Source organism: Antennarius striatus, chromosome 9, assembly GCF_040054535.1.
Source record: "Antennarius striatus isolate MH-2024 chromosome 9, ASM4005453v1, whole genome shotgun sequence".
NCBI lineage: Eukaryota > Metazoa > Chordata > Actinopteri > Lophiiformes > Antennariidae > Antennarius > Antennarius striatus.
This window is the reverse complement of record NC_090784.1, coordinates 12,133,105-12,145,273: the sequence shown is the minus strand read 5'-3', so window position 1 is coordinate 12,145,273 and position 12,169 is coordinate 12,133,105. Positions and strand designations below refer to the sequence as shown.

The 12,169-nt window shown below is 40.1% G+C and overlaps 1 protein-coding gene across 4 annotated transcripts in view; it reads left to right on the top strand.

Annotated features, from left to right (window-relative positions):
- The window catches only part of ptprub (protein tyrosine phosphatase receptor type Ub), a 195,339-nt gene that overhangs the window by 123,276 nt on the left and 59,894 nt on the right, over positions 1–12,169 (top strand). For 2 of the 4 annotated variants that reach the window (XM_068323141.1, XM_068323140.1), the window contains exons 13-16: positions 6,937–6,973; positions 10,376–10,514; positions 11,482–11,505; positions 11,764–11,918. In XM_068323141.1, coding sequence (XP_068179242.1) covers positions 6,937–6,973; positions 10,376–10,514; positions 11,482–11,505; positions 11,764–11,918 — 355 coding nt within the window. The remainder of the gene's footprint in view (positions 1–6,936; positions 6,974–10,375; positions 10,515–11,481; positions 11,506–11,763; positions 11,919–12,169) is intronic. The other 2 variants (XM_068323142.1, XM_068323143.1) reach the window with 2 other exon arrangements.

The window sequence follows — 12,169 nt, the reverse complement described above, 5'->3', positions numbered from 1 at the left end:
CGTTGGACATTCATGTATCGGAGGTCCCGAGGATCAGATGCGTCACCCCACCAGTAGCGTCTTTTTCCAACCCAGTTGATAAATACACGGGGGGACTGCAGAGTGAGCACTTCATACAACAAGGCGACTAAGCATGGGATTAAATATGCGGGGGTGGCAACGGGGTCTGGCTTTACTGGCGGATAGGATTAGGTTTTGTTATGCCTGGCAGGGGGCCAGCACCCATGACCTACAATGAGACAGAGCAAAATCACACAGCCGATACTGTCCCTGGTGCTCCAAACACTGCTGCATTAGCCTTGAATACAGTCACTGCCACAGTACAAACCGAACCTGAGCATCATACCAGTGTTAGTGCTGCAGGACTGAAACAATTACTCTTGAAGGAACAACATTGTATGGAAGGGCATGAACTCTAGTCATGGCCTTAGAAGGAAGTTCAGTAAGAAGAAAAGTTAAAAAAAAAAAAAAAAAGTTACTGTACTTTTGCAAAAACATTTTCTTGACTGTTTTATTATAGTGCCAAATGTCAACACTGCAGACCAAAGTCAGTTCTTTGTTGTGGGTATAATCTTTTCTTGTTATATCGGTCAATACACACTACAGTATTAAGATTAATTCAACCAGTCAAGAACAGTTGAAGGACAGATAATTGCTAGGCTGAAGCAGTAAAAGTGATTACTACGTAAGAGCAGGAGAAAGATCAAAATTAAGAGAATAATAAAGCAGTATTTTGTTCCAACAAAGCAACGCATAATACATTATGACACTGATGCCATATTTTCCTGTTAATTATATAATTGCCATTACATAAATGTATTCAATTATACAAAATCTTTTGACAGCAGTTATATCCCAGCGTTGGAGAGGGACTCTTAAACCCTTCATCAGACTTCAGGCTTTCACTCAGGCTGCCTAGTGTTACTGGGAAATGTTGAAAACTTATTGAATTGTGTTCTTTTTTTATTGTACTTTGTATTTCATAATTCATTTTACCTTCTACGCACAATTATGTTTGTCAGACCTTTGTATGCTTGGCCTGTGATCACAAAAAGATCAAAAAAGCAGAATTTGAGCTTTCTAAACCTGATTTTGTTTAGGAACATAGATGCATGTGGTGTATGTGTGTATGTGTGTGTGTGTGTGTATGTGTGTGTGTGTGTGTGTGTGTGTGTGTGTGTGTGTGTGTGTGTGTGTGTGTGTGTGTGTGTGTGTGTGTGTGTGTGTGTGTGTGTGTGCAATACAAGAAACACAGTACCTGCTCTTGAACTGTAAGTCCTGTGACTGCAAATACACCATCCTGAGATGAAGCATCAGAAAAAAGTCATATTCAATTCCTTACATATGCCAGCTTTGTTTGTTTGTTTAAGCCTGACAGTATGCATGGAGACTGAGCACAGTAATACATAGGTTTTCGAGTTCTTCCAGTGTCCAACTCACAGCTCATTTTTCCAAATCAGATCTGGTGGATGTGTCTTTACATTTGGATTGGTCTAAGACTGAGGTAGAGCCAAAAAAAGGCTAAGCTAGGGGGAGCTGATTCAATTTGAGTTGGAGCAGGAGAAGCTGAGAGCTGCAATGGCATTAGAGAAGGAAAGGATTAAAGTAGCAAGGCTGAGGTTGGACCTAATGAATGAGGGTAGTCATGACTTCCATGTTGCTGAAGAGTTGTGTTTATTGCCAAAAGTTGATATTTCCAAAATTCGATGAAAATGACCCTGTCATGTTATTCACATTGTTTGCACGGCTAGCAGGCATTAGGATGTGGTCAAATGCCCACCAGACATTGATGTTGCACCGGTAAAGCCCAGAGAGCTCTCTCTGCCCTCAGTTCTGTTGACAGTGCTGTTTATGGCTGGAAGTTTACAGGCACAGTTTTGGGAGGTTCAAGAGAAGAGACCAGGTAACCCATCTTGAGTTTGTTCAAGATATTTCAAACCATTTCAGTTGGTGGTGTTCAACATCCAGAAGCTAATCAGTTTTATAGCATGTAGCATGCCGCCTTAGAAGCACCCCATAGGGCGACTGGTGGGGAGCCTCCTGTACAGGGTGTTGGGATGGTTACATCTGTTCCATCTTGATTCTGATTTGACTTATGGTGAAGTTGATATAGTTGTCTGGTTTTTGTTGCCAATATAGGGGTCAAAAATTTGACCCCTGTATTTTTGACAGGGTCAAAAATGTGGAAAGAAGGTCCATCACTTGTGGGTTCAGTCTTGCAGGTGTCTAAAGAGCACTTTTTTCTGGTCTCGACTGATATGTGGGTAAGCATTGTGAAACACGTAAATACACAGGAAAACACAATCATGAGCTGAAGTCAGCATAATGTCATGATAATCATGATAATGTACGAGATGAAGGTTGTCATGTTTGGTAGTAAAGGTATATAAAAATTCCCTCCACATATGTATTAAGACATAAAGCAAACTTCTACAGTGTGAGTCTGAAGAGGTTGTTACAGAAAATTAAAATCCTAAAATATTCCCGTGTCCACATCACATGAGTGCATGCGGACCAGGGATACCCTCCAGACACTTTCTTATATCACAGATTATGAATGTAAAGTGCGCCCTCGCGCATTCGTGCATCAAAGATCGCGACTTCACCTCTTCGCGGATTTATGGTGGGCAGTCACATGATACTGTATGTGCATTCTATTGGCTGACTGCATCCGGAAGTGTGCTATGTTCTGTGAGTCTCGGACTTACCTGAGACACAAAAGTGCTTTAAACAGTCAATAAGAGTGTGGGCAAAGATAATACAGATAGAAAATGGTTTAATATCAGTATGGGGAGGGTCATAAAGAATAAGATAAATAGTTTGTCGTTCTATTGCAGAATTTGTTAGTTGCATGTGGTTCCTGGAACGCATTAACCGCAAGTAATGAAGGCGCACTGTAGTCGTGTATCTGATTTTCAGGGGGCACACATAGACAGGCAGATGTGAAAAAGTCCTTGAAATGGCAGACTGTGCACCTGCATCTCTCTGCACAGTGAACATTCAACCGTCGGAACGAGAAGAAAAGTACTTTCTCTACCAAAGGGGTGCTAATTATGGAGTGTATTAAATCCAGCCATCGTGCTGTGTTTGAGTTTGTGATTGTCTTGAATGTGTTTGTGGTGGAACAACATTGTTTGTCATCCTGTAGCATGGTGGGATCAACAGGGATAATTTGAACAGTATGGGTCCGTTAATATTTGATAATTAGGCATACCAATTATCTGGAGCGTATCTGTGAAATCTCTTTAATTGTTGTGATTGATTCATCTAAAGGAATACTTTAAAGACTGTGGTTACAGACTGTGGTGCAGCAGGAGACAGGATAGTCATTTATAACATCCACTTTCACATCTTTCACCTTACCACTCGCACAGACACACACAGGCACACACATACACAGGCACACACACGCACACGCACACACACACACGCACACACACATACACAGGCACACACACGCAAACGCACACACGCACACGCACACACACACACACACACACACACACCACACACACACACACACGCACGCACGCACGCACGCACGCACACACACACACACACACACACACACACACACACACACACACACACCTACTAGGCCAGCTCAGTGTAGGCAAGTGTGTGATGTTTGCAATCTACAACTTGACAATTAGATCTTCCAGTTGAGGTTCCAAACAATCATTTATACAATGAGGACCATAAGTATTTACAGCCCCTGCAATTTTGCAAGTTCCTTTTTGCAAGAGACCTGAAATGTTCATCATAGACCTATTCCACTGTTAAAGACATAATCTAAAAAATAAATAAATCTGGAAATCACATCGTATGATTTTTCAATGATTTATTTGTATGTCTACTGGGGTTCATAAGTATTTAAAATATCTTTGTGTAATATAAGATTTACTAACATCAACATACAAACACACAAATTGTGAGTTTTCAACTGTCTGTGTAGAGTTTGGAGCTTTTCCTATGTCCGCCTGTCTTTCCTCCAGGTAGTTCAGTTTCCCACAGTCCAAAATTATTAAAATGGGTGAATTGTTGAGTCTAAATTGCCTGTTGCTGTGATTTTGGTGATTTTGCCAGCTGGGATGGGCTCCAACTGCCATGCCTTGTAACTTTTATATTACTAATCTCAAATTGTTGAACAAATAGTTTAACAGTTTTAACCATATTAGCACATCAGAGGGGAAATATGAACAACTCTAGGTTGACTTTCTACTGTAGATGTCAGAGGATCAACCCCACTGAGTTTGTGTGTCATGACTCTTCTTGAGCCACTATGATCTTCTATATACTGTATTTATTATATTGGATTGAAAACCATAACTTTTGGGAAACACATTGATCTTTGCTTTCATTAGACAATCCCTTACCTGTAAATAGCAATAATATCTGGGAAAAAATAATTTTCTCCAATTTTTGAAATACTGCATCAGTTCTATGAATTTGAGATCTACCTAGTAACTCCCTATTTTGAGAGAAACAGATGGTTGGTGTGTGGCTGAATTTCTTTTCTATCTTGATTTAGTGAGTAAATGTGTAACGATAGATTTAGAACATCTTAAGAGCTGCAAATAAATGTACAAAGTTATTTTAATTTGACGTGCCTCCCCCCTTCTGCACCACCACCTCACCTTTCCTAAATAGCGCCAAGTCCTTTCATATTCAGGGCCAAGCTAAATGTGACATCCTAGGATAAGATGGAGAGCATAGTGATCATTATAGCTGCTAAGCATTTGCATGGTAACATCTGTATGCAAGACAATAGAGAAATATGTGACTAGTTAATGAGGAGCAACTTAGAAATTAATCAGTTACACTCTCAAATATGAAAGCTGGAGTGTTTCTCACATATTGTCTGTTACACTGAATCCCTTGCCAAACAAGTTCACACAATGCCGATTAAACCTATCAACACCAGATTACCCCTCCAGCATTTTACACAGCTTTGTGAAAAGTCCGTTGTAGCTCATATGTAGCTCACATCAGCTGTCTGCCAGTGGATAGGGGTCACATGTTCCAAAACACCACTGTCTGCCCCTCTACTCTGGACTGTTAGTATAATTTACTGAACAGCAAGCCATATTATTTTCATGATATTTGCATGGAAGGTTCTCCAATAAGCTTTTGCATTATAAACACAACCACAAGGTCAATTTCAGTGACTGGAATTAGCTGAGGTGATGCTTGGCAAACAGCTTTCCGCTTGCTGTCGTTTAAACCAGCCATGCCTTTAATCACAAATAACTAAAAGCCTTCCTTTAGTGTAATTGATGGAGTTATGTAAATATTCACCCATGAACTGCTGTTATGAACAGAAAAATAGCCTTTTTGGTACATAGCTGTAAAAACAGCTATTTTTCTTTCAAATTAATGCTGCTATTACCACTGGGACTGCTTTGGCCTTCGGAAGGTTCTACTAGCCTGTCTTCTTATGGTCCTTCTCTCTGATGTTACTTTCAGCTGGGAACTCCAATTTTTTCTTTCAGATCCCGCATTTACTGTTCCAAAGGCAACAACAGCACCACTGCACCATGCGGCCTCAAAAGAACACAGTCATAGGGACATCTAAGATTCTGTACAGGACCTGTGAACTCCTCTCTCTGAAAGAAAGAATCTCACCTTAATCCTGTGATATTTGTTTATATATCAAGAAAATAAATTGTCATTTTCAAATTGTTTCTAAGTTGAAAATGAATATGTGCTTAAACATTTCTACATTTCGTGTAGTTTACAAGTTTGTACAGTATGGAAGTTCACTTTCTCATCAAGTCATTAGCTTAAAATAATGTTAAATTGTTTGGCTTGAAATGAGATAGATTTTTTTGCTCATTTAAGGCAAATTTGCATAATTGTCTGAACATGCTTGACTTAGCATCTGTAAATTCTACTTTGTTAATGCGTTTCTTCCAGGAGGTGGTGTGATAAAATTGGATTATATTCTTGGATCTCATCAGTTGTGTTTTACAGAGGTCCATTTCACAACACAGAGATGTCATCAGCTGAAATTTGAATAAAATTAATTCCTTTTCATAGTGATGCACTGGTCTGAAACAGTCCTCCTAATTATGTTCTCTCCCTTCAATTCTCACTTTTTATCACTGAGCCAGAAATTCTTTTTCGAACACTTAAGCTCAGCTCTCAAGCTTGAGTTTTATCTGTGTCTCTATCACACAGTAATTTATTATTTTTGAGAAGAGTAGTGCAACCCACTCAAGCACACTGCTTTGATTATTGGATTTGTGGGGAAAGGAGAAGGGCACTCTGGCTGGATGCACCTGTGATGAACTGCCTCTGCCAGGGAAATAGAAGGACAAATAACCATTGCCATTCACAGTCATGCCTATAGTCAACGTAGAGTTACCAAAATATGCAATATTGTAAGTGGGAAGAAGTAGCAGCTGGAGTAGCTGCAGGGACACCACACAGGTCACAGGTCTTCACGTGAATTTCAAGCAGATGTGTCTTTTGTCTGTTGCTGTACTAAAAAGACAACTGTTATGCCTTCACACAGAAAGTTGGAGTGGAACAGATGTACACAGATTTGTGTAACTGAGGCCTCAGTTTAATGCCATGTGATTTTTGCATGTAACTAACTAGAGTGGACAAATAATTTCCCTACGGGGATCACAAAAGCTGATTTTATTTCATTTTCATTTCCTTTCATGTCTTACATAGTAAATAAAATCAGAGCTGCTTCTATATATGACAAGACAAACATGTAGGATATTTCTGCTCTTTGAGGTATAACCTTAGCTCGGTGCCTTTCTAGTTCAGAAGAAATCTTTATCTGCAGTGGTCATATTTTCAGTGTGATAAATGGATGTTGTTCAATGTGTGTTAACATTCTCTTTTATCTTATCGCAACTCTCTTATTTCAAGATGCACAGTGATGGCCTCTCTTCTAATGGCTTGATTTTCTTTCTCTTTCAGGAATCCAGAATAAACTGCATCCGCATTGCTCGCAAAGGTAATGCAACATAAATGTTTCTCCTCCTATGAGCTCCATGACCTTGGAAGAATTTTCCTTCATTGTGTCCAATTGCCAATCCAAATTTTCTTCTTTGTCGTTGTTCTTTGATTAAAAAAAGATTAACCATAACCATACTCACAATTGCAGCGCTGCTGGTCTGTATGTTGCATGGTTATTTACCTCGAAGCCTGAGCACTGGACAATTCCTGGTTGTTTAGCAGGCGGTCTGTGAGGAAAGGGCAACACACAGGGAGGGATTAGAGGTCACACTTTCATCCTGTTTGTTTGGGGGCAGACACTGAGACACAGTATATCAAAAGCAGACTCTGTATTCCCATCCACAGCTACATCTAAAGGCTCTGACCTCTGTGTGGTCTAGAAGGGCCATCCAGATCAAAACCTCCAGATGGAGCTACCTTCGTCTGAGAATTCCCTGCTCCTCCCACCTCGTTTTCTACCTCATCTTTTTTCATTCAAAGGAACATGAAAAGGGCACAGAAATTGACTCAAAGTCCTGATGGCAGGAGAGCCCCTCTCCCATAGTGTACTGTCAGATCATAGTGAATAAAAGCCATGTATTTATAGTTATCATAGCACTGCAACAATAAGCAGAGCCCTGCAAGTAAACTGTCTTGGCGGGGTGTCTTTTTATGGTGCAGTCCTCTTTTTGCGAGTGAAATATGAAAGAAATGAGGCTCTCCTGAAGCATAAAGCTGAAGGCAAGTGTCTCACTCCATCTGTCCCACACAGACACTTGGTTGGGTGATGATTAATTATGCTTTCTAACAGCAAGAGGCTTTTCACATGATACTTAAAGCTACAATGTATATTTATTTTTCATTTACCAGCAGTCAAAATAATTGAATTTCATGACCAAAAAAGAAAGATATCAACAGTAAAATAAAAATAAGTAGAACAGTGGGAAAGATAGGACCAAAAAGATATGGAAGTAAAATATGTAAAGTAAGATTAAAAAAGAAGCATAACATCATTCATATACATGATTATAAAACCAAAAAAGACATAAGATGGAAAAGTATCCTATATTTATTTTGACTTTTGTGATCACTTTTATCCTTTACTTTTAATACACCCTCTGCATCGTCAAGTCTTAAGCTGTTACAATCAAGCATCCCATCAAAAGCAAAGTGGAGGCAAATGATTCTGGCTTGGATAACAGAGCTGGAGATTACATTTCAACTTGCAGGTGACAGTTTAATTAAGGATTCTCTAGCAGACTCAACACAACAATAGACTTCCATTTCTCCATAAGTGCCAATCTCCACTATTGAGCAGCTTACAGGTGCATGGATTCATGTGGAAATCTATTTCTTACCCGTGTTTGGCCTTAATAGAAATGTCAAGGCTAAATGTGGGAAAACTGACTTATCTGTCTAAATGTCAGAAAAGGGAAATTAATTTATTTTTATGTCCCCATTTGCATTTATGCCAGTGCGATGTAATATTTTATTTTGCGTGCACATGTCATATTAAATAAGTTCATAGCATAGAATAAACAACAGGTTTGTAAATGTTTTGCGCCTGGTTTTTGGCACATAGACATGTTTAAATAAAAATTAAAGACTTTTTGTGAATGAAACCCACAAATAAGTCAGTGTTAGACCTCATGAGTCTGACCAATGTGCTTCATCACTAAAGTAAAGTAAATGCTTCACATGTGTTGTACATTCACCAAATACATTTTCTGGAACAGCATTACGCGTGGAGTGAGCAATTCAAAATGCCATGTTCTGAGCTGTTTTATAAGAAACAGTTCCTTTCAATGTTAAGTCGGTGCCCCATTTTCTCCATTCAGATGTGCCAAACATCATCACTGAATAAAATATCCTTAAATAATGAAACTGTAATGTCCTACTTTCGTTTTAATTTAGGATGAGCATTTTAAAGCTACACAGTGTTATGGCAGTCCAGACCATTCAGTGTAGAGTTGGCATGTTGTCTTTGGGTCTGCATGGGTGCCCTCTCAGTGCTCTGGTTCTCATCCTCAGTCCAGAAGCATACAATATAGGTAACTCTAGATATTTCATAAGGGTAAACCTGGTGATGAACAAGTGATGTGTCCTTTTTGCATCCCATGTCTTTCCCAGTGTCTGCTGGGGTTAACTCCAAGCTTCCAGCTACCCTGTAAAGGATAAGGGGTAATAGATAATGGATGAATGAATTCTAAAGCATCCATACAGTGCCTGTGGCTGCAGTGTTGGGCTATAATATGGTCTGTGTTCATTTTTCTGCCCCAAATCAAATTCCAACCCAGCAGGCTACAAGACTGAGCTCTATCCTCAGGCCTGCTCTGACTTTCTGCCTTTCCACATTGGGAAGTTCCAGTGGGCTCAGAAGGGTTTGTTTCATTGCCTGAAGGACAGGCTGAACACACCAGATCTGTGGAACCCTAGAACAAGAAAAGACCCACTACTCAGCACCATTTACATAAGTATGAACTTCATGCCAGAGAAATAAATAACCTGCTCTTATAATGATGAGCTTTTCAGACTAGAGGACACCTTGAGATTGTATAGAGCTGCATGGATTACATATGACCTGGAAAAATATGTGTCATTTAGTGTTGAATAGAAATGCACCTCATAGATTTACTGAACGTGAGTGTCGTTACATACAAATGTGCTGATAGAATATCATGAGTTTATTTTTGCAATGATTGAGAGAATATTGAAGAACTGTGTGCTGTGGCGGTGGCGCAGTGGTTAGCGCTGTCGCCTCACAACACGGTGGACCCGGGTTCGAGTCCTGCTTTGTGTGGAGTTTGCATGCTCTCCTCGTGTCTGCGTGGATTCTCTCCGGGTTCTCCGGCTTCCTCCCACCTCCACAAGCATGCACTTCAGGTTGATTGGCCATTACAAATTGCCCATAGGAATGAGTGTGTGTGTGCATGGTTGTATGTCTTTGTGTGTGGCTCCGCGGTGCACTGGCGTCGTGCCTGGAGTGTCTCACGCCCTATGCCGCTGAGATAGGCTCCAGCTCGCCGTGACCCGCTGCAGCGGATATAGTGGTGGTAATCTGAAGATGACTGACTGACTGTGTACTGTGGGACATTTTGGTACATGACATTTGCTGTTGATCCTAACAGGTGATATCATCGCAACTATGAAAATTGTTACCAATTCTCAGTTAATTCTTAGCAATTTGGTATTTTACCATTATCCCAAATTACTCCTTAGCTTTTCTGTAAGTATCATATTGAACAATCATAATTCAGTGAATCTCCTCATTATATGCAGGATGGGTGGTGGTCAGCGAAAAGTTTACAAAGAATTTCATGGGTCACAAAGCTTTGAATTTTCAACTTACTATGTATTCAATTTTGCACACTCTTCTAGTTACTCTGTCCCATTCAATGTGAATTTGTGCTTTTGCTCCTAGCGGCCTGCAAAGATCACCGCAAGGCTCTAGAGGTGTCCCAGCACTCGGAGGAGATGGGTCTCATTCTTTGGGTGTGTGCAGGGGGGCTCATTGTCCTCATTCTTCTGCTGGGCGCTGTCATCATCATCGTTAAGAAAGGGTAAATGTCTGCTGATAAGTGTTAAGCATAAAATATGCCTCATTTTGCACAATCAGACCACATCTCCATATTGTTTTCCTTTCACGATTTGTTTTGTGATAGTTCAGTAATCAGTGTTTACTATTGCGGAACTTTGGAAAAGGTCGTAGATCATTTAGGAAAAATTCTGGACCAACTGCCAGAGCTGCACTGTTTTCATTCCCTCATGGCACAACAGAGGGACCAAACGACTCTGATCGGAAGAGCTTATCTGAGTGTGAAGTATTGAATTAGAGCTTGATACAATTTAATTAGCTACTTAATTATACACCCCAACCACAGGCCTGACCCTTAAATGAGATGCTAACTGGTAGGGAAAAGTTGTGCTATTAGAGATTATTAGCCAATGATCCCACAGGTATGAAGCTGATCGTTCACATCTCTCTGTGTGTATTTGGCAACAGTTATAGTCCAGTTAGTTTAATTCATGAATAAGGGTAAACCATTGTTATTTACTGCAATCTGAAGAGTGAGCCTTTCCATGAAATGTAATCATGTCTCTGGCTATGATGATTAAATAGCTGACACAATGGTCTGGCTAATAGTTAATAACAGTGATTTGTTCAGTCACCACTATTCTGCAGATTAGCATGAGTTCCTCAGCTAAGTTACCATGACATCAAACTCTGAAAAAATTGATCGTCAAATTTGCTGTGAAAGGAAGCCTTGTGGTGTAGTCCTTGAAGTGTGTAACAGTGAGACGTATTCAATAGAAGGAAACACAAATCTTTTCTGCCTTGCATTGGTTTGGTCTGTCAGCACCTGCTTTGTCCGTTTGCATGTGTCACATACCCTATACAGCTGAGCTCGTGATAGGATGCTCTCATTTTCAGTGTAATCAATGCATTCTACCCTCAGCTGACATTGCTTTCATCATGCATCTGTTTTTCCTCTTGATTTTTCTCTCCCTCTCTTGCACTCTTTCCAGACGGGACTACTACTCTTATTATCCGTAAGTGACACCACCTCTTTGCTTTTCCATCAATTTGTGATGCATCATATTCATGCTTGTGCTGTCTGGCTATTGTACAGAGAAAACAATTAAGCTTTGTGTTTAAGTTTTTTTCTCACTGTTTAAGCATTCTAAATCTCATTATTACTCGCTAAACTTTGGATTTTCCTGTCCTCCCTCTCTTTGTCCATGTCATTTGCAATCTGGCTTCTCCCCTACTTCCCTGCCCTTTTCCATTTCTTCTTCATCCATTGATAGGAAACCAGTGAACATGAATAAGACACCCATTACCTATCGGCAGGAGAAGAGCCATATGGGCTCCATGGAGCGGAGTTTTACCGACCAGAGCACCCTACAGGAGGATGAAAGGATGGCCCTCTCATTCATGGATGCACACACCTGCGGTACTCGCAGTAAGAAAAATGCACCAAAACTCAGAACAGTGTCTGCAAATCGGACAGCCCATAATCATCTACACAGTGCAGTTTCGGACTTCCCGCTCTTTGTGATATTGAACATCCCCTATTCACTTCATGTATGTGTGAATCATCCAAAGATTTAAGAAAAATATTTTGATACCACTTCCCCTCAGTAATTCACTATGTGCAGCTTATAACAAAGTTTATGAGATTAGAAAAAAGAAAACTGCAGAAAAACATATTAA